The sequence below is a fragment of the Hippocampus comes genome, unplaced genomic scaffold, assembly GCF_001891065.2.
Source record: "Hippocampus comes isolate QL1 unplaced genomic scaffold, H_comes_QL1_v1.1 scaffold62, whole genome shotgun sequence".
Lineage (NCBI taxonomy): Eukaryota > Metazoa > Chordata > Actinopteri > Syngnathiformes > Syngnathidae > Hippocampus > Hippocampus comes.
The window spans coordinates 849331-872313 of NW_017806062.1; the positions used below are offsets into that span (position 1 = coordinate 849331).

At 43.4% G+C, this 22983-nt stretch overlaps 1 protein-coding gene across 2 annotated transcripts in view; it reads right to left on the minus strand.

The window, feature by feature from the left end:
* The window catches only part of plxnb2b (plexin b2b), a 194578-nt gene that overhangs the window by 33230 nt on the left and 138365 nt on the right, over positions 1 to 22983 (minus strand). For both annotated transcript variants that reach the window (XM_019893346.1, XM_019893345.1), the window contains 10 exons: positions 13336 to 14450; positions 12995 to 13183; positions 12782 to 12907; positions 10002 to 10102; positions 8670 to 8796; positions 6080 to 6239; positions 4406 to 4517; positions 3216 to 3330; positions 1537 to 1638; positions 1361 to 1453 (listed from right to left, as the gene is read on the minus strand). In XM_019893346.1, coding sequence (XP_019748905.1) covers positions 1361 to 1453; positions 1537 to 1638; positions 3216 to 3330; positions 4406 to 4517; positions 6080 to 6239; positions 8670 to 8796; positions 10002 to 10102; positions 12782 to 12907; positions 12995 to 13183; positions 13336 to 14448 — 2238 coding nt within the window. In that variant the 5' untranslated portion in view covers positions 14449 to 14450. The remainder of the gene's footprint in view (positions 1 to 1360; positions 1454 to 1536; positions 1639 to 3215; positions 3331 to 4405; positions 4518 to 6079; positions 6240 to 8669; positions 8797 to 10001; positions 10103 to 12781; positions 12908 to 12994; positions 13184 to 13335; positions 14451 to 22983) is intronic.

The window sequence follows — 22983 nt, forward strand, 5'->3', positions numbered from 1 at the left end:
AGGAGTGTTCGTCATTAATTAAGCAAAATAAGTAATGTGGAGGTTAGCCTCATTTATATCAATGAGGCGAAATAGTTCGCCCAGGCCACCGAAAGATATGAAAGATTTAATATCGGTATCATTTATTTATTGGGCTTTACTTAGCTGGCGCTGCTTTACGTTTATAATGCAATTCCGTGTATCGCGTAAATCATCTACATTTCCCGACGATGCAAATATACATTTTGTATAATCTTGTTTTTGTTCTCCTCTAATAATGATACTCTACATTGCAAAACACACTGTACACTATGTAGATTGAACAGATTTCACTGAACTCAATGGCATTCATAGCCTGTTCATACCCACAGAAACAGATACTCGCGCACGCTGTTCACACGCTTTATGCTAATTAATTGCCGTTTATGCACTTCTGGTTAGAAGCAAATCTGCATTGCACTAATCTAATCTAATCCCGTAGTTACATGCAATTTGAGCCCCGGTGGCGAGTTGTTTCATGTGTTCTGCCCGGGTAAACAAAGCCATATGGAACGTGTGCCAATTGACATGAGACGCTGAGAACTCGAGTGAGCTATCTCCATTCATGGTATTTTTGCATTTAAAGTTTCATGACACTCAGTACAATAGTGTTCAGAGTCCAAACATTGAACAAATGTCACAATATTTCATAAACAAATGAAAAATATCATTACGGGTGAGCAAGTACGAAACCAGGTACCGTATCAGGCCGATACTGGCCTTAATTTCAGGTGTCACACACTTGTGAAGGATGCCGATACCAGCCACAATACTTAAAGCTAAATAAATAAATGAATAAATATTTAATTACAAATCTGCCAGCGAGTAAGTCTTCCTCGCCAGTAGTTGGCGCTACACTGTGGCCATTTGACACATCACTCAATCATCAGATGCGTCAGAAAGACAGAAAGGTCTTTGCCCAGAATTATCTGTCATTGTGTTAATTGAAATTTTATGAATAGATGCATCATAAGTACCAGTAGTATCTGTACATGGTATCGGTGAGTACTGAAGGGTGAATACTCATCCTGGTATCGGTCTGGAAAAAAAGTGGTATCGAACATCTCTGAATAACACTGCCTCATATCAACATACCGATGTACATATAAGCCAAAAAAGTGCAGAGTGCAACACTGGGCTACCCCGTACATGTCAAAATTGTCGCTAAACCTTCATTCATAATAATATGATGAGGGAGTGCATTTTCATAAGTGCAATCATTTTTAAAGGGTGTGGGTTGTGGGGGGGTGGGGGTGGGGGTTCAAACCAGAAACATTTTGCGCGTGGGTATAAGGTATAGTTATTTAATTACAACATTGTATTAAGCCAGAAGAAAACTCACATTGAATCCACTGAAGATGTAGAAAGGTCCGTCCTTGTTGACCTCCTCCTCCACGTTCTTCATGAGCTCCGTGCCGATGGTGAAAACGCGACCCTGGGTGACACGCAGAGGGGGATGACCCACCCGGCTGGCTTTGAAATGAGCCGCGCGTGGGAAATTGGTGAATCGCGGCATACCTGGTAAAGGTCCAGATTGATGCCCTCGAAGCTGATTGACTTCTTGTAGCCCACCGGGATCAGCATGGGGTCGGGATTCTCAAACTGAGGACACCTCGCTCCCTGGCGAGTCACCGCAACGCATACTTCAAGGTCAACGTCATTACAATCGGCACTTTTACACCAAAATTCATTATTTGGCCTGTCGCTAAAAATCGCCAACTAAGGTAGATGGACACACAGAAGATAATGACGGGAATGTCCCGTCATTGCCGGGGTTACATTCCAAACCTCCCTTGATGTCACTTAGCCCCATTCAAAAACATTCGATATATTGAAAAGGAGTAAGTAGAGCAATTGGAAAGACAACACAGTCCTGATACGATATTGATATCGGATATCGGTTTGATATCATCTATAAAAAACATGATCAGATTCTATCAGTCCACATCCCAAATCTTCGACTTCAGCTCTTTAGACAGTACACAAACAGTCCATTCCGGAATTCGGTCCTGCCTTTCTATCAAGCAGTGTGAATGTAAAAAAAAATGGATTCCAAATGAACTGAAGTCAGCCTGAATGATTATTCTGCACTTTAAAGACTATCATTTTTTTGCCTCGCCTTTTGTGAAGGTTGTTTCTCAAGGTCCTTAAATTTGTTTTGCATTGCAATTTATTTTGAATTTATTCTATTCGAGTGCAGTCAATTCTCATGTTTGAGGTTGAATTTATGTAACTCAAACTTTCATATACTTATCTCATACCCACTGTTGCTGACTATTGCCCGTTGTTTGAAAAGTATCACTTGATAAAGTCTCCATTCCATCCTAGGTGAAGCATTAAACTAAAAAATTAAACAAAAGCATGCATCAGTCCTGCTGATACTGCGTCGGATTGATGTTGGTATCGGACAGCACTCTAGTCTGCAATACCGGAATCGTATCATCCCCGAGATGAAAGAAAAAAATTCTTGCTTGTTTTTGCTGCTGTGGTTTTTTTTTAACTAACTTCACTCATCTTCTTAAAATGTACCTGCCCAAAGCGTTACGTCATAAAATGAAACTACAGCTGGCGCTACGACGTTCATTTTGTCTTCTTCTTAGTTGAATTAGATGTAAAGCTTCTTTTTGTTCCAGACAATTGCCTGTTTTTAATTTAATTTAATTTTTTTTGCAAAGTTGCACGTGCGGTCGGCTTACTTTTTGTGCGTTATTTTGTTCTGCTCTACGTTATGTGCCACTGGGTGGTATAGCATTGAAGCTCGGACCACCACTGCACGGCACACTAATAATGACATCATCAACATGGGCCCCCGGCATGAATATTAAAGGGCTCTCACGCATTTCTTGCATGCCACTATTCATATTTTAGAGGAAGGAATCTCAGTGACTAGGCCAAAAAAAGGATCTTGGATTGCTTGGCCTTGGCGGAGGTCTGCGCTCGACTGCGCACCGCGCTCGTTTACAATGCAAATGCGGAAAAGCACTGCACTGGAACGGAAAATCTCATCTGCAGCTACAGATAGGAAGCGTATCAGGCCAACATCTGCTGACTTGTAAATTGACACAGCCTCCAATAAATGTCCTATAAGATGACGACAGCTGATAGCTGGATTACTTTCCCCCCACTTCTTTTTAATGACTTTCTCAGTCAGCATTTAGACGGCCGGAAACTTTTTGTGAGGCGAGGAGAAGACGAACCTGTCGGTGTTTGATGACGTGAGGGGCCGGGGGGGTGCTGTTGTCCAGGTCGCTGCAGGTGTGGTCGTGTGTGTTCCACTGGCAGCCCCACGGACTGGCCACGCACGACATACACCTGAAAACACAGCAGTGGCTCAGACGTGTTGTCCCGCTTACGGTGGAGCAATCCATGTGTTCTACTATTCTTATTTTCTATATTTCTCTTTTTTTCTAAAATTTTAATTATTTTTGTCTTTTTTAGTTTTCCCGAATAATTCTGTTCTGAAGTTATTTTACATTTTCACGAGTTGTCTATTTTTATTTCAGATTTTTCTTTTTTTTTATTGGCCTGATCATTTTATATTTTTTCATATTTGTGTATTCGTCTCTGATTTCTGTTTTTTTTTTGGATTGTTGTTCCAGCTCGTTTTATATTGTGCAAGTTAACATTTGGAATTGTGGGACTACTATTAGTCAATCCCTGACATACTTCTATAATTCATATAACGATGCTGTAATTTTGATCATTTTGGGCAAAACAATCCATATTCCAATCCATCATTAGAGCAAATATGTAATAACTCCCGCTCACATTCATAATCAATTGATATTTTAGAGTTGAAATGCATTTCTTGGGACTTTGGAAGGAAAGCAGAGAGACTACCGGTATGCAAACTCTACACACAAGCTCAGAACTGGTCTTCAAACCCGGAACCTTACAATGTGAGAGAGAGAGAGAGAGAGAGAGAGAGAGAGAGAGAGAGGCTAACCATGTGGGTGACCGGGCGTGACTTTTCTTGTTGCGTTCAATGTAATCTCAGATGATAAAAAGCAGCACGTTTAAACATGCAAACTCATCAAAGGGCATCAGGCATGAAAATCCATGTCGCTGACAGCAAAATTAATCTGGCCCATGTCACAAAAGCAAAGCTCGTTGATCACGAGCGCCGCGGCATGCAAAGGGAGAAAAAAAAATTGGAAGCAAAAAAGAAAACGTGGTGAGATCGACTTTCCTAGTTTGATTAATGACAAGGAAACAGGCAATTTCCATTGCTTGCTAATAATAAAAAAAAAAGTGGATAAAAATGCAGGAGGCATTACCATTTGCATTCAGGTGTTTGCTCACGTGCGCACGCACACACACACACACACACACACACACACACACACACACCCGCACGGTGTCAGCAGGATATCTGCGTGGCACTCACGGCGTGTTCTCCGACTTCATGACGGTGGCCGCGCAGTTGTAGAACTGGTAGTCGCGGGTCGCCAACGCCACCGTCTCGTTGACGAAGATCTTCACCGGCACGGCCACAAAGTCTGTGGGTACATACGGGGACGCTTACCATCGGACCTTCGAGTAGCAGAAACCCACAGGCAACGCTACCTTTCATTCATTCTGTCATTTGACCACAGCAGAGCGATTGAGCAAAGAGGTTAAATGGCTTGTAACGTGACGATTTTAGCCTTTTTCTCCACCCCTGTATCTGAAGCTATGAAGACTTAGTCGAAAATAAGTTCGTCAGGTAATCTGCTCCCAAGCAAGAAAGAACAGCGGCCATAATGTTCACTGGAACAGGTACGTGGGCTTGGTCATTGCGTTCGCTTCAAATCAGGAGAAGTCAATTGCTTTTCTGCCACCAAGAAGTCCCCTGGCACCTGTACGTTAAAAACTTTTATGAAAAGGTCAACAGTACACACACGCACCCAACACGCCACAAGGCACACATGCTGTGAGTGGCAACACACACACTGCCTTGATTTACACATCGATGCAAATTTTTTTTTTTTTTTTTAATCGCGCTTATGCGCCAGTTGTGTCTCATAGCTGTCTCTTACATGTATCACCATTTTAGATGATTTCATTATTAAAAGCAGTTGTGGTTGGTGTACTAGTAGCAGTAGTTGTTTAATAATACAGTGGTAGTAGAAGTGGTACTTGTTGGCGTTTAGGAGTAAAACTCGTTGCTGTTTTGTAATACTGAACTGGTACAAGTAACAGGAGTATTGGTTGTTGTTTAGTGCTAGTATTAGCAAAGGCCGTAGTAGCAACAGCAGTCGTTTTTTTTTTAGTAGTACAGTGGTAGTAGAAACAGTACTTGTTTAGTAGTATTCATAAAGCTAGTTGCTGTTTTGTTATACAGTAGTAGAAGTAATTGTAGTATTCAGTGTTGTTTAGTGCTAGTATTAGCAAAGGCAGTAGTAGTGCTAGTAGTAGTGTTTGTTGCTCTCTGACAATGCAGGTGTGGTTGTTGCTGTTTAATATTAGGAGCAGTAAAAGTAGCGAGTAATTGTTGTGTTTTAGTAATAGTAAAAGCAGTCATGCAGTTATTTGTTGTTGTTTTACTAGCTGTAGCAGTAAATGTAGTCGTAGTACTTGTTGGTAGTCGTTGTAGTCGTACGCTTAGTAGCAACAGTGGGTTTTTTTCATTTGATGTACAGTAGTTGTAGTACAAGTAGTACACTAAGGACACCTCCGTAACGGACATCTCGTCTCACACACACACACACACACACACACACACACACACACACACACACACACACACACACACACACACACACACACACACACATATATATCCGCAAAATGTAGAAATCCTGCTATCACGGTAAAAGTTTGCTGACTAACCGATCAATGTTCTTCTCAGTCCACAGTCAATGCTCTCGGCTACTCTAAATAATACAAATGATTTTAATTGTGATCCACCGATACTGTAATTCCAGCACTTCTCACAGTGAAAAAGCGCGAGTGCATATTTTCCACTGCTTTATATTTAATAAAGGTGAGCTCATTTATATTGCAAGACAGTCATTTATTTATGACTGCAACTCCCCCTTGGGTGATTAAATAAAAATGGTGCAAAAGCCATACACCGTACCTTGGTGATCGGTGGTGTGCGGGATGAGCGAAGGGTGGGGTAGATCGCACGAGACCTGACCGGACTCAGACATGACGGCGTCGCTTTGGAATGACTTGAAGGAGCACTGCAGGCGGTCTGAGGGGCCGATGGTGGGCAACGAAGGAATATTGATCTTCACCTAGGATGGAATCGAATGTCAACAAGTCAGTCCTTCATATTGGTTTGCAATTATTATTTTTTTATATTTGGGATGGCAGCAGCGGTTCAGAGGGGACAAAGGGATGAACACCTGCAAGTACCGTATGTTGTTTGAGAGTGGACCAACAGAGAGAACAGAGCACAAAGGCAAACTCAAAACACGACAGCTGCTGGTGAGCAATTTTCAATGCGATAAATGGAATTGCGAACACAAATACAGAGCAAAGAAATTCATTTGCAGTTTCGACCTGTCCCGGGACCATGAAAAGATATTGTTTCTTAGTAGAGAAAAAGAAAAAGGGGAAAGGGGGGGGGGAGAAACTCCCAAACTATGCTCTATGGGAGGGGTCACAGTGTGGGATCTGGAAAAATCTCCTTCACAGTGTACACTATACTGCGAAGGAGATTTTTGTTTGGGAGGGGGGAAATACTGACAAGGTGTAATGCAGTCTTGTGGTGGGGATGGGGGAGTGGACAAGGTGATTTATTTCTCAAAGTATGTCAAGAGACCAAAAAGGTCAATGTCGTTTTTGTATACCATACAAGATATCACAGTGCCTGAGGAAATTGCTCAGTTCCAATCTTATCAGTCCAAAGGAAAAAAAAAAAGTTCAGCCTTTTAAGATACAACTTTCGCTGAGAGTGAGAACAACTTCTTGCTTTCATCAGTTCTCCAAGGATATTAGATCTTTTTTAATCTACCTGGTATAGACTTTTTTTTTCCTATGGATAGGTTTCACCATATTTTACACTTCTGGGAATATTTACAGTGCTCTCTTTGCCCTCAACTTGATCCAAAACTAATTTGACAACAAATAATAGTTTTGTAAAAAGCACACGCAATCCGGTTTTGCAAAATACTTCCCGCGCGACAGTAAAACCCCACTTTTTAGAAACTGCCACCCTCACTCAGAAAGGTGTCTCTCGGATGTCTCTTGTGATGACGGGTTGTCAGCACTTTGCTTCACCGGCAGCCGAGCCCCGTCACAGTGCTAGTTATTTTTTCGCTACCTCCTCTTCTAACGCCCTCACACTATATCGGTTGAATCACACCCGAGAAAGCTGGTCAATTGAAGCTGTTTTTGTTTTTGTTTTTTTCCTGACAAGAATCAGTAAGTAGAATTGTCAGGCAAGCTAACAAACGATTCTTAGGAATCATATGATTGGGAAGTGGTTCTTAAAAAAAGCCGTTTTTCCAACTCCCATCACTACTTGCTCGAATGCGGTTTGAAAGTGGACCAAAAAATAGGAGAAAAAGAGAACACAAAGTAAAAGCAAAGGGCAGCAACAACAGAAACAAATACTGTATGTGCTTTTTGAAGGGCACAAAACCGAGAGAAAAAGAGTAACAAAAAAAAAAAAATACAAACAAACCAAGAACGCTTGCTAGTTGCTAGTTTGAGAGGGGTCAAACAGACAAACGCGTGAAAGCACAGCAAAAATTAAAAATAATTTTAACAGCAACTGTTAAAATGAAATTTGACGTTGGAAAGGCATAGAGACACTCAGCAAGCGAGCTAGCTAGCTAAATAAATAAACAAATAAATAAATAAAGGAGTAACACCTGTTAGTATGTTTGATACATAGAGGCTCTTCCAAAGATGATTGTACTTCCCCCCCAAAAAAACAACATCAAACTGCTAACATTTCATTTTTGGCACTAGTTGATCATTAGCGAGTCATGCTAGCAACGAGGCAGAGACGAGATGGAGGGAGGCGGGAAGGAAGTGAGGCTACATCCAAACCTTGCTCGCAGCTTCAAGACTATAAAATCAACTTTTAATTTGGCATTCATTTGGGGGGGGGGTAAGGATTTGGGGAATGTGAAAGATAGTTCTGTACATGTACTGAATGGGCTCAAGAGTTTCAATGGTGTGGATCTGTTTAAAAAAATGTGGAAGCATACGCAAGATATCTCTTCACGTCATAATTCTACCGTGAAAATGTAGAAATTCTGAAGAGCAAATATTGTTCTTCAGAATTCAAAAAGACTGCTGCCTGGAAATGTTAATTCTTCAATAAATGCTTCCACCACCTTACATCTCCTGTGGGTGTGCTGTTCTTCTGGCGCTCACATTCTTTTGGAACTGCGTCCAAAAAAAAAAAAAAAAAAAAGTGTGCGGTTTTCCAACACGCATGCAAAAGGCAAATACAAGAGGAAGAAAGAGGGAAAAGAAGACCCGGATGAGAAATGGAGTCGCTCCTTCCTCAACGGTTCAGTTATAATAAGCCAGTTTTGCGGGGTTTTGAGGACGGGTCGATACGGAGCAGGAATAAACTTCAGCCCCGGCTTTTGGATTTACAACGGCGACCATTCATCACGCTGACTGTGTGAAGAACAAATAGACGGAACAAAGACTGAAAAAGGAGAGAGAGAGAGAGAGAGAGAGAGAGAGAGAGAGAGAGATACCTTCTGGCTCTTTTTGCAGGAGAGGTTGGGAGGGTAGAAGGAGACGATCTTGACACATTGCTGCCTCGGGCTCCACAGCCAGCCATTCTTCTCCTCTGCCCGTCGGCAATCCGACCTCCTGGTGCACCTGCAGACGCAACGTGAATCCCCCCCAAGCCCCCCACCCCCATCACACACACACACACACACACACACACACACACACAGACCCCAACACATCATTTACACATCTCAAAGCACAACACACACAAAAACCTAAACACCCCATTTCGAAGGCTTCAGAAATGTTGATAGATTTTTCCACAATGTTGTTAGAAATAGCAATGGATACTGAGCCTGTCAATACAGACGCATTGTTTTAATACACATCTATCTATCTAGCTATCTATCTATCTAGTAGCCATCCATCCATCCATCCATCCATCCATCCATCCATCCATCCATCCGAGAGCAAGGAGGTAGTCTGCTACGTTAGCACCAAATGCTAACTGCAGACTGGTCGGTTGCACATCTTTTCCTGACTTTTGAAATGGCAAATTTCTATTCTTGAGAAAAATGGCAATTTAAGATGACAAACATTTTAATTTTAATCTGGTAGAATTTTGACTAATATCCCCAACCCTCCTAAAATATGACCCCCCCCCTCCACAGCTCCCTCATGCAGTATCTCAACTTTATTCTCATAAATCTACATCTTCTTCAGTAATTGAAAAAAAGTGCAAATGATGACTTGATTTTCCACTTATTTTGAATTTATTACTGCGAAAGTACGAACTTTTCTCATATTTTCAATGTATGCTGACAAATTGCAACTTTTTGAAAAATTACAAGTTGATTCTCCCATCATTTTTACTTTATCCGCATAAAATTATTACTGAACTACAAATGACTCATTTTTTTCCCTCCTAAAAACCTATCGCTGTAAAACTTTATGCCAACTTTATTCTAATGCTAACTAACCAGCAAACCAACTAACAGAGGTTCAAAATAGCCCTGCTCAGAAAACAGAGAGTAGTCATATCAAGCAATACCGTCTAACAAAATGAAGCTTCAGGTAAATGTGACAGTTATTGATCTCCCCAATCAATCCAGGCAAATATGTGGCAAACATCAGCATTGTACGCATGAATAGAAGCCGGCATAGAGTGCATCTTGCCGCACGCAGCTGACAAACCGCTTTAATTTCTGCTGGCTGCACCGAGAAAGAGACGGGATATTAACAATGTGGGTTAGTAAAAACGTCCGCCGTAAAACACTGTGGAAAACACTCCCGAGTGCCGGAGAGCTGGAACTTTGCCTCTGTGTGCGTGTGTGTGTGTGTTTGTTTCTCACCTGCCCTGCAGCACACACCAGCCACAATACGGGTCCCTCATAGTGACGCAGGAATGGCAGTCCTTCTTCTGCAGGCACGTCTCCACGGGCACCTTGGTGATCTGTGGCATGAGCACACGTCATGTGATCAGTCAGCAGTCACCCGAGGGAAGACGACTCGGCACGGCGGGGAGGATTCCGAGGCACGGGACGCCGCAAAGAAGCCTCCTTGAATAATTGAGCGTGTACTTTTGTCCCGCCCTCGAGGGAGTCAAAATCCATTTGTTTTATCCACAATCCGGCGCTACCTCCACTGCTGTCCACAACGATGGAAATCACGAGCTGATGTGATTTAGAATGTCTCCGGTGCATGTGCGGTCCAGTGGCGCCTTGTTTTTAGGAGCCACTGAAATGCATGGACATTATAGGAATCCCTTCCACTAGCCAAAGAACATAAAAAAATGTGAAAAGAAACATCAAGAAAAAAAATATATCGAAAATTTAAATATTGCAAATATTGTAATTAATGAAAAAAATGGAGCCGCAAGTCTTTTACTGGAGAGCGACAAATTTGAAATATTTTTTAAAATTCATTCAAAAATATATTTTGACATGCATTTCATGAAACATCAGCGATGCAGTTTTTTTTTGTTTGTTTTTTTTAATATGTAAACATTCTGTTCGTTTCTGGTAAAAATCCCACTGATCTTCTGTCTCTTGGTACACTTAAGACACAAAATATTACTCTTCTGCCATGCAACAGCAGAGGCAGATGTATTTTTCATGCACAATTTGGCTTTACGGCGCAGCTAAAGCAAAGAACTGATTTTTTTTTCCTTTTTTTCTTTTATTTTTATTATATAACCAAGCCGAGGTAAGGTGTCAGCGGCGTTAAAACCCCACCGCTGCCATGAATATGACAGGGGATTTAGAAACAATTTATGAGCAGTCGATTATCAGACAGGAACAGCAAACAGCTCTTTCCTCCTTGGCGCACACCATTCCCACACTTTCCCCCCCAGGGATGGTTTGAAAATTAATTTCTGGGCGTCCTTTATGGTTTCTTTCTTTTATTTATTTATTTTATTTTTTTTTAAGCACCGCAGGTAATGCACAGGTTGGCCTTGTGTGTCACGCAATAAATGTCAAAGTAGGTGCATTAAATATTCTGTCTGGTTTTTCTTTTTCATGCAGCATGAATGATTTTGTCTGCCCATTTTATGGGAGGAAAGACAGAACAGCAGCACGTCTACCTCCCCCTTGAGACATTATATGGGCTGCTTATTCTTTTGTTTTGAAACGATTGCCCCATTGTAACCCCAATTGTCTTCGGCTGTGGTCTCGCACAACATATGATAAAAAGATTCGCTTCTTGTTCCGCACGACTACAAGCTGGACATCTTTATAAAGTAGCAAGAATCAACAAACATTATCTCGCCTTCTCCAAACCTTCAAATTACCAACAGGCATCTTTATCTATTCTATTTGAAGACTAACAACGAGTAAATAAGAATGCGGTAGTGAGGGGAACTTTATGATATGTCATGCATACAATAGTAAGGCAGCCTAAGCTTCTAAGAGAACAAACAATCAATAGATGCACCAAGACACACACAACAAAAGCTCAGGTCAAAAACTGCGTATTTTCTTTTTTTCCAAGATTTAGCAATACTATTTGCATTTAGAAAAACATCAAAATCGAAAAAGCCATTTCATTTTTTTCCCCTCATCTGGTCAATAGCACATACCGCGGTGATGTTATATAACATCCTTAAAAATACAGCCCACCATCTTCGATTATCATGAAGTGTAAAATATAAGAGAAAATGAAACTCACTTTCTATGTCATTCAAGTCACACATTTCACACAATCTTCATGAATATTAATAAATCAATCACTTTCCATGGCCAGAGGGAGAATACTGAAACCTCAACGGAGCAAACGACGATCTTTGATTTCCACATTTGCATTTTGCGCCTCATTGAATAACACACTGAATGGCAAAACTCAGAATCACAATTTTTTCCTTTTTTTTTCTCCGAACCACGGAAACTTTCCCATAAAGCTTCGCTGAGCTGGACACAAGAATGTTAACGTTGCCGCAATGCGCTTATGCCACTTATCCACAGGACGTAGGCGGGCCGAGACAAGCTCAATGCTTCGTACGCCACGACCAGCTAGCTATCAACAAGCTTCGACTGGCTACTAGTGTGGCAAAACACGTTATGGAATCGCTCCCGAGTCAATCTTCACCTCCATGGCGACGAATAAGCGACGCATCTGACGACTATTGTTCTCACAAAGGCATGACAAGTAGTAATTAAAAGCCAAGCTAATTGTTAAGCTAACCTATGTAAACATGTAACTGTGAAACACCGGAATTAAGTGCTTGGGTGACTGAGTACACTTTTCAGAGAAGTATGGCAGGAATTGCTTTAAAGCGGAGCATATCCAACTTTGAAATATCAGACAGGCAATTTAATAAGTGTCCGCAGAGAAAATTATACAAATTAATGCTACACACATCGCTAAACAGGATGGGAGATGAATGATGTTACACTCTGAGGCATGTCAACGTAGACGTAGTATTTCACATTTCCCTTCATGGCTGAGGTTGTCAAACTTTAATGTCCAAAGAACCAGGAGACCCCGGAACTGTCATTGAAATTTTATTGAACATTGAACCATTGTTTTCTCCTGTTATGTAATTGGCTTAGCGCAAGCTCAGTTGTATCCGTTTTCAGTTCAAAGCGCTCCTTTTATGCTTTCAAGTTGAGCAAATGAGACTCGGTCGAGGCACCTTTTTGTCTGTGGTGATGTACAGGTGACTGTGTTCCATGTCGAAGAAAAGGTTCTTGTTCACCTTCTCCCCCAAAGTGTCACCAGGGGCCTTGCCGTACACGTACGACGTGGACGTCAAGTGAACCTGCAGGGGAAGAAAAAAAAAAAGAACAAGATGTGGAGTTGCCTTAAAAAGATGTTCAGTCAGGCAGGAATAGTTCGACAAGTGCACCTTGAAGACTTCTCCCTGGTTGTTGCCCAAGAAGGCAACAGTGTGATCGTTCTCCACGGCGATGGCGACCGCAGTGAGAAGGCCCGGCTTGGTCAGCACCGCATTGGATTTCAAGGCGAATCGGGGCTTACTGGCAAGAGGCGTCGGCAGGAAATCTCCGCCGCACTTGTACTGTTCTAACGTGTCCTTCTGTAAGAGACAAGAACGCAAAGGTTTCTTGAGGCGCCCGACAGTGGAAGGCGCGAAACAACGCCCAATTTAAGACCAGACCGAATCTGGCACTGGTGATGCCACCATGAGCAATTCATATGAAAAGCAACGCAAAAGAAAAGGGCCCTCACTGCAATTTTGGAGGTGCAGAATTCCGCCGTCTTTGACGAGTACGGAATGTCAACGGCGGGGAACCCCGAAATCTTCCCCGAGTCGCTGTAGCAGGCCGTGATGATGTCGACCAGACGCTCGTTGATGGCGTTGAGAGTGTACATGCACAGAGCCGAGTCACTGTGGTCGTCTTCCGAGCTGGCCACCATGAAGAGAACTTTATTCCAGGGCTGGACCTTCCCGTACGTTCCCCATTCTGTCATGACCCGACTCAGCTCCTTCCCCGGCGTGGCCACGTAGGCCGCCTGCACTTTGCTGTACCGGTTATCCTGACCGCACTTGAGCTGCAGCTCCGTGTGGGAATACAAATGGTGGTCGTTCTCACACAGGCGTGACACAAAGGTCACATTTTTGTTGTCGGTACCGTCCAGCGTTCTGGAGAAGATGAAGTAAACGAAGCCGTCGGCGGCGAATGCGTGCCTGAAGTCGTGCAGGTACCTGGGCCCGAAGGGCATGGTCTGTATGGTGGAGGCCTCGATGATGCTCTCGAACACCACCCATTCGCGGAAATCCTGCAGAATGCGCGTGGTGATGATTTTGGTGCTGTCGAGGCTCCCGTAGCCTTTGCCCACCAGAAACACGTCGAACTTGTGCTGCTCCTTGATGAAGGTGGACATGACGCCCACCACGTTGACGTTGTCCTCGATGCTGGCCACGTAAGTCCTCTCTCCCTTGTTGTCGCTGTAGTAGAGCTCCTGCTCCACGTTGGATAGGTTGAGCAGTGAGCAGATACCCCGGTAGCGGCTGCCGCACACGATGAGCGAGCCGTTAGACGGGTGAACCAGCAGCAGCTTGTTGATGTTGGCCATGAGCTTGGTGTCCTGGCAGGCCGAGGCGGGCGGCGTGCACGTCCTGGCGTCCTTCCGGGGGCCCGTCTCTGCCCGGGCCTCCGGCCGCAGCGACGGACTTAGTTGGTAGACGGCATTGATGGCACCCGCATAAACGCGGCCCGTACGCGGGTCCTGCACGACGTTGTTGATAGCCGTGTCCGAGGTGAACTCGGGGAAACCCTCCTGGGAGGCGGATGTCGACTGCCAGGCGAGGAAGAGGAGGAGGGAGACCCAGCTTGCCATCTCTGTGGATAACATAATGAGGAATGGTGTAAATAAGGAATTTAAAAAATGTAAATAAAACACTGACAGGTAGAGCTGGAATGGGGATGAGCCAAGTGGCGCGAGTTTAAGTACCCTACTTTTTTGAGGAAATGGTTTTTATGTGTGTGTGTGTGTGTGTGTGTGTGTGTGTGGATATAATATGAGAGATAGAGAGAGAGAGAGAGAGAGAGAGAGAGAGAGAGAGAGAGAGAGAGAGAGAGAGAGAGAGAGTGATATTCAATGTGCAGACAAAAAAAAATTGTGAGGGTGCCCCATTTTACCTGCCACACCAACAGCAAGTACTCCGTGACCCCGTTACACTACAATAAATCCCAACTCTGACCTGTTTTCTGGAGAACGATTTTGTTTAGGGGCAAAAACAAAAGTAGTTCATGTAACAGCTGTTCACTGTGACATGCATGGATTACTTCAGTTGAATGCCATTTGTCATCGCTGTGAGCAGTAAAAGAGAAAAAAAAAAAAAAGCATCCATGTTGCCAGACACCAAAATGAAGACAGAACTTATGTGTGTGTGTAGATGCAAACCAGCAAGGGTGTACGATTTGCCCTCCAAAATGGGTAAACTGGCTGTTTATGTGCATTTAGTTTAGCAGGATCAAAAGATTGCCTCAAGCTAATAAGTCCACAAAAAGCCAAAAGTCTCCACCACCTGTTCCCACTGGCATGACAGTTAGTTACTTTAAACCACTTTTGACAGTCGAGAAACAAACTGGAACTCCACCAGGCACCGGGAATTGCAATTTATTACCTCCACCAAGGCACGATATATCGCTTCATTTATTTGTTGATCTGAAGCACTTGCTTATTTTCCTTTCTCGCGATCAGAAATCACCACCAAAAACACTTAATATTCACCACGTTTGGCTTGACATTGTTCTCGCTGAACGCGGCTGAACTGGACAATCGCGAACGAATTAGACTCACACCCGCACACCTGGCAATTGACCCTCGCAAACAAAACTCGCCTCAATGGAGAAACTAATTCATTGGGATACAACACTTTGCGGCGTCACAAGCTGTAACGTTTGATGGAACCACAAACAACACGGCGCAGTTGTCCAGGAAGAAGCGGTTTGCCCTGGCCAACATAGCTGTACAATAACAGCACAAAGAGAGGAAGAGACTCTCCACGCTTTGCTTTTTAGCCGCGGGTATGGAGGAAATAAAAACATGCGTTGACATGTGGGTTTGTTCTCTGCTGAGAAGATGCAAAAAATAAATAAATAAATAAAGAGAGACTATGGACCCATTCCTGGATGGTCAGGAAAGGGCAAAACGAACAAAAATTCTGACATGCCAGACTTATGCCGTTGTGGTCGTGAAGGGTCCTCGTTGCCAGACGACCACTTGTTGAGTAGGTCACACGGGCTATGACGCGTCAAGATCGGCGAGGAGACACGACGTTTGTCTGCCACGCGTGTTGTCGGCTCAAAATCGCGCGGAAATTCGTGTAGCCTGACGTCGGCATAAGTGTAACCGGTAGTGAGGCGGCTCGTTGGCTGACTCTCAAAACAGCAGTCCAGTCCATTTAAAAAAAGCCTTGGATCTGTTCCAAATTCAGCTACATTAAAAAATGATTCCGCCAGAAGCACTTTGAGTCCTCTTAGAATAATTACATTTAAAAAAAAATAAAATAAAAGATGAGCGTTGTCAAACCCAGACAGCCGTCGTCGCTGAGCAACAGCTGATGTCCAGGAGTGCGCGGCGGCCGTGCGCGGCACTGTTTGTACAGGTGGAGGTGAATACGGAATCGGTTACCACTCTGCACACACTCGCCTGCGTTCGCATTTAAAAGCCGACCGCAAGCATATTTGATCTGTTTTGCAGTGTCGTTAGACCGCTAACATTTCCACAGGGTCCCCCACCCCTGGCATCAATGTTATGACGTTTTAAAACATTTCATCCACATCTAAACTGAGCAATCCCAGTCTGGTTGAAATGTGAACAATTGTTTTATTTTCACACTTTAATTAAAGAAAAAAAATGTCGAGTTGGCAGGATGAGAGATGCCGTCGCTAAGCAAAAAAAGCGGAAGAAGTACATGAAGGGGACGTTTATGTGACAGCCTCATAAAAGCAAACCTCCTCTATAATACTTTTTTCGACTGTTGATGATTTGCATTCAGTTCTGTTGGCGGAGGCGATCCTGAAGAGCGATCGTGTAAACCATTTCGTTAGCCTATTAGCATAAATGCCTAAGTCTGCGGTTCTCACACTTTTTTTTTATACCACTGAAAAAGATGCGCAGCTCTACAAGTACCACCATAATGTCCACATTAAAAATACAGCAACGTCGTACGGCCGAGGGATCCTCAAAAACAAAGCCGAGGGTTCATTGCTGAAGTTGGACTGTCGTAAGCTGCCATTTAAGCATTCACACTGCATTTGAATGTAGAGAAAGGAAATACGTCTCCTTAAATACTGTACATGCTTAAAAACAAAAACATTGGATTGTACTTTGCAGTTAGTTTGACCTGTACTAGAATATACTGTACTTTTTTTTTTTTAAAGTTTGAAGGTGCTGTGTGTCGCTAAAAGGTATCTTTAATTGTCCTGCATGTTTTTAAATTGCACAAGTTTCATTAATGTTTTTTTTCTATTGTGCAAGTTGGCAGTAATCATGAATAACATTCATCATGACATGATGTGCACTCAACACGAACTCTGTGTTTAAATATAGCAAAAAAAACCAAAACAAACAAAAGACAAAAAAAACAAAATACTTAAAAGACTCCAGTGAAATGTATTGCAATAAAAATAAATACAACATAAAACCCAAAAAGATTTAATGCAACTGAATGACTTTGGTCGATGCTCACTGGTTTCAGCTCTTTTTCCCCCCCTCACCGCAGTACATTTTAAACTCCAAAAGGCTCTTTATCGCTCAGCATTCACATGACAAATTTATTTCAAATATGTTTGCACCTTTATGTGTGGCAGACGAAAAAATAAAAAATAAAAAATCTACTTTTGAGAAACAACATTTCAAGGACGGCGCATCTGTCGCCGGAGAACGACAGCTTCAAATATGTGACGGCTATTATAGCCGACACAATGAGACAGTCTGCTTTTTGTTAGCCACACAGGAACAAGAAATTCAGAAGCAAGCGAAACAAACAAGAAAAAGGAAACATCCGGGTGAGGGAGAGATAAAGATTTAATGCAACTGAATCACTTTGGTCGATGCTCACTGGTTTTAGCTCTTTCCCCCCCCCCTCACCGCAGTACATTTTAAACTCCAAAAGGCTCTTTATCGCTCAGCATTCACATGACAAATTTATTTCAAATATGTTTGCACCTTTATGTGTGGCAGACGAAAAAATAAAAAATAAAAAATCTACTTTTGAGAAACAACATTTCAAGGACGGCGCATCTGTCGCCGGAGAACGACAGCTTCAAATATGTGACGGCTATTATAGCCGACACAATGAGACAGTCTGCTTTTTGTTAGCCACACAGGAACAAGAAATTCAGAAGCAAGCGAAACAAACAAGAAAAAGGAAACATCCGGGTGAGGGAGAGAGAAAGGGCTCGGAAACCACGGGGGTAATAAAATTGATGAAGTCTCAAGATAAGAAAAGTTTGAGCGAAGGCTGCATTTTAGCACAAAGCTCCCCTTTTGGCAATGACTCTCAAGACCTCAGACGCTGGAGTGACAATACAGAAGTAGTTCCCCGGGAAAGCGACAAAAATAATAATTTGTCGCAGCCGCAAACTGACATTCATACACAAGCTCCTCATTTGGTGTTGTCAAAGTCGGTTCAAGCTGTGTGGCGAACCGAATGACATTTCACTTATTGTTGTTTGTGGCGTGCATCTGGAACGCGTCGTGGAACCTTGAAAGTAAGGAGCCATCGTTTTGAAATTACTGTAACCCAAAAAAAAACCCCAACATGATTATAAATGTGCGGCATGTACTGTAACCTTCGATGTTATTATGCTATCTGCCTGTGCCAGTGCATTTCCACAACACAGATACAAGCGTAAAGACCTGGTAAAGTGAATTCCTTGATTTGCTCCTAAATACATTATCCATGTTTGAAGATCATCTACTCAAGATGCAAATATCACAAAGACTAAGAATTACGTAGAACTGAATCGAGTTATGTCGCGTTAAACTGTTTTCCTGACTTTTCGGACATGTCTAAAACGACGCCCAGTGATATACTTGGGCGTTCGGCATGAGTCGCCCCTCCCCTGCTGTCAAAAAACACTCGCACCTTCATTCGCAACAGTGGTTATCTGCCGCAATTGCGACTCACTTCGTTTTTACAACCAGGCCAGTTTTAACAACAATAGCATGCTGTTAGCTAGCTAGCCATGCCTACACCCGGAAAATGCATCTTGCCCAGATGCCGCAATTTACGGAACAGCTTGGTGTCATGATTTAAACTTCCTGAAGAGGAGATGACGCCAACCGAGAGGGGCCATGGAAGCCCGTTAGCTTGCCAGCTAGCTGGTGGCTAGCGCCTCCCGTTGCGGCGTGGTCCCTTGCAACCAACAGATTTCTTCTCCTTGACATGTAGCAATGTGTCGCCATAAGAAAAATGCTCGATGATGTAGCATTCATTTTCAGTCGGGCATCGCTCCAGCCATTCAGTGGACACGCCCACAACATTTCAGAGCGTAGACAAAGGCTTGATTTTTTTTTCCCCCTAATTTCGTAACCGTTCTTTTACATGCTTGCTGATAAATGAAGACATTTATTTTCAATTTACAGGGACGTGAACTAAACCACCACTCATGGTAATAAGGAAAAGTGTGATGAACAATCCATGACGATTGAACATTAAACAGTAATGGTGTTGTTTCTGCACTTGAAAGTCAAGTGCGGTTGGCCTCCATTTGTCCTTTGCTCACAAAATTCAATCAAATAAAACTACTAAGTTCACCTTTGGGCCAATATTTGGCAGTACATCCCTTAACATCATGACTTTTTTTATATTTATGTTTTGAGTTCAGCCAGCGGTGGTCACTCAGGTTGTGCCCCTCAGAAGTAGGCCTACTGTCGCGCTCGTGTGTAAGCATTTTGAAAAGGTCGACAGGAAAAATAATGTCATTTCAAAAAGAGGTGAACTCACTTTCTGGCACGGGTGGATTCTGTCCTGTGTAGAAGTTTGTCTGTATTGGAAATGAAGCTCATCATTGCTTCAGCTTGGGCGCACAAAAAAAAAGGGGTGGGGGGGGGGGGCAGCGAGTCTAAATATTGGCTGCATTTGTAAATAGGGACAGCAACTGGAGCGCGACCTCCTCTCTGACCGCATCGCCATTGTTGACCGTGCAGTTAATAGCGAGAATATGCATATTTCCATCGCACGGATCGCAACAATGACCGCACGGACGCCATAATAAAAAATGGACTCGGATTAGTTTCTGTGAGAGTAATTGAGCGGATTCTAATGAAACACAGCGTGACAACGTCAGGGAAGAACAATATCTTCAGTCATTCATTTTGGTGAAAGAAAACTCTTCAAAGAGCACTTTCCTACACACGAACCCCGGGAACAAAAAAAGGAATGCGAATTTCCTTCCGTTGCTTCATTGTGGGTCAGCGCGCAGGCAATTCTTGACATATTTCAAAGGAGCCCGTTCTCTCCTCGGATGTCCCCGGCACTTTTCATCCCTTTTTTCCCCGCGCCTAATCCTGATCACAGGAATTAAAGAGGCTTCAAAGAGGAGAAAAGAGGCAAACGTCTGGCGGGCGATTGCGCGCAGGTGGAATGAAGCCAATTGCTACCCCTACTCCTTTTTTTTTTCCCTCCTTTTCCACATGTGGGAATACACTACGAGTGGGCAGCGCATCCAACACGTGGCTACTCGGGAATAAATGAAGGCTGCTAAAATTAGCCAGCCGCGTGCTGCATCAGCCGGCAGCTAATGAAGCTTGCCGCGGTCAGAGATAAAGAATAGCGCCACGCGTCATGGGCTAATGAAGACGGGGCCTATCTGAAAATGTGATTCCATGAAAGCGGCGATTGTGGAATTAATAACAGACCAAATGAAGACAAATGAAACGTTTTCCTTCTCTGCACTTTTGACACCATTTTTCACCGCGACAAAACAGTCAGCACTAAAGGCGCTTTTTCACTTCACGGCTCCGCTCGACTGGTTTCTAGTGGCGCGACAAAAAACCGCGACGCATCGATCGTATCGGCGGGAATGAGACATGCTAAGTAAACAACAAGTGGAGGAGATCGATGCTCACGGTAAAGAGAGAAATTTGAAAAAATGGAAAACTGCAGTAAACTTGAAACAATGAAGGAACTTTCAGAGCAAAGGAAGAGCAACCTCGTCGTTTACGTTAGCATGTGAGCTTGTTTTTGTCCCTTACGGCTGTTTTATATTCATTCGGTCTGATCCAAGAGTGCAGGCAAAGATGAAATTGTGGAGGACTAATACCACAGAATTTGGAGTCGAGGCATCAACCGAGTAAGCTGGTTATCTGGCGTGTTTATTTTTCACAGCGTATCCTGAAATATGATTGATGTGACTCCTTAACCGGTGAAAAGAATCTATAAAGGAAAAGTGCAGTCACCAGTCAAAGTGAAATAAAAATGGGGTGCATACGCAGACATGGAAATTAAGGTGTGCCACTCAGACAGACACCCACACACCCACACACCCACACACGCACACACCCACACACGATGGTGTCTGACAACTGTCACCTCTTCCTCCACAAGCATGTGTTCCGCCTCTGCCACAAAAAAGCACCTGTCAGCAGAGGAAAATCAAAGATGATTGAAAAATGTCAGCTGTGCACCCGACATGTACACGTTTTAAGGCTTTAGCAGATACAAGGAGGCACATTTCTCTCACACACACGCACATACACACACCCAGACACGCAGTTTGAAGTGCTGACAAGGTAATCTCACTGTGACCGCCACCACAAAAACACACTGTGCTCTTGTGACAGAGGCCATTTAAAGTACCAATTGCACCTCTCAAAACTATTCGGCACTCATGTGGATCTATGTGGAGCATCGCATACACATGGAAGCTCTCGACATGTTTCAAATCCAAATTTAACAGCAGATTAAATGCATTTTGTGATATTTTCAGTCTGTCTGGCTGACATAATAGAGCACTGCTGTGTTAGCTTTTTCGCACTAGCAAGCTAGCTAGCGGACGAATGTTGGTCACTTGTGATCAAAAGGTGACCGTAAGTCATTGAGGTTCCCCTTCCTTACCTCAAATATTGATAATTTCCTATATTCGTGGTTGAAGGAAGTGTTTCGCAAACTTTTTAAACCAAGTACCACTTATCTCTCGATCTACAGTGGCAGCCATAATGACCAACAGTGACATGAAGTCACGTAGCATTGTGGTGCTAACATTATGAACAATTCACATTAACGCCGCACTTAGATGTCGTTTGGTTGCATTTTGGGCATTTCATAAAGAGCAAAACAAATACTGTAGATGAAGGTTAGATTCCACTGGGAGTGAATAGATCAATTGTGAGCGGCTCACTGTAAAACTCACTTGACCCGAAATATAACTGATCCCAATGGAAAAAAAACTGAAAATGTTGAGAGTCACTGCTCGACTAATAAACACAAAAACTGTGCGCTGAGTTGGCAGGTTTTGAGCCCGATGCATGGAAAGCGAATGCACCCAAACTCTAAGAACATAATAGGATACAACCGCATACTGCGATCCGACTCACATTCAGCACTTTTCTTTATCTGGGAGCTGCTTTTGGCACATGCTCGCCTTTGATGCTCATGCATGGGCGTGCGTGTGTGTGTGTGTGTGTGTGTGTGCGTGCATGCGTGCGTGTGTGTGTGTGTGTGTGTGTGTGTGTGTGTAGAATGTCGATAAAAAGTGAACAGCGATTAAATGAGCTGACCCCAGAGGCTTCACAGCGGGGTGGGGAAAGAGGTGAACAAGGGGATAAATGCTTCCGAGCCCGCCTTGTCTTTTGCATGTGTGTGTGTGTGTGTGTGTGTGTGTGTGTGTGTGTGTGTGTGTGTGTGTGTGTGTGTGTGTGTGCGCGTGCGAGGAGATCTGAAAAGGCCCGATAGCGTGTGTACAAGGCAACATGACAATGCAGCTGGAAATGAGGGCTTGCCCGTAGTTCAGCCACTCTTGCTCCACCAACGCACTTTGTTGAAGATGAACCATGAACTCTCTCTCTCTCTCTCTCTCTCTCTCTCTCTCTCTTTCTCTCTCTCTGTTCTCTCGGGGTGCTCACTCGTCCCATCTTTGGTGAAATTGTTCCCGGAGTTTTGCGCAACAACGGTGTGTGACGTGTGACGACGGCAAGGCCAATTTCCACGTGAACAATTGCTGTCAGGATTGGCAGTTTATTCGTTTCAATTTGACTGCCTGGGAGAAGCACTAACTGGGCCAGACATTGTTGTTTTTTTTTTTGTTTGTTTTTTTTTTTTTATGGGGGGCGGTGGGGTGGTTTCAGGGACGGAAGGGACGGGAAGATGCGGATGATACCAGTGGGGGAGCGCTGAGCCATTTTGAAAGATAATCGAAT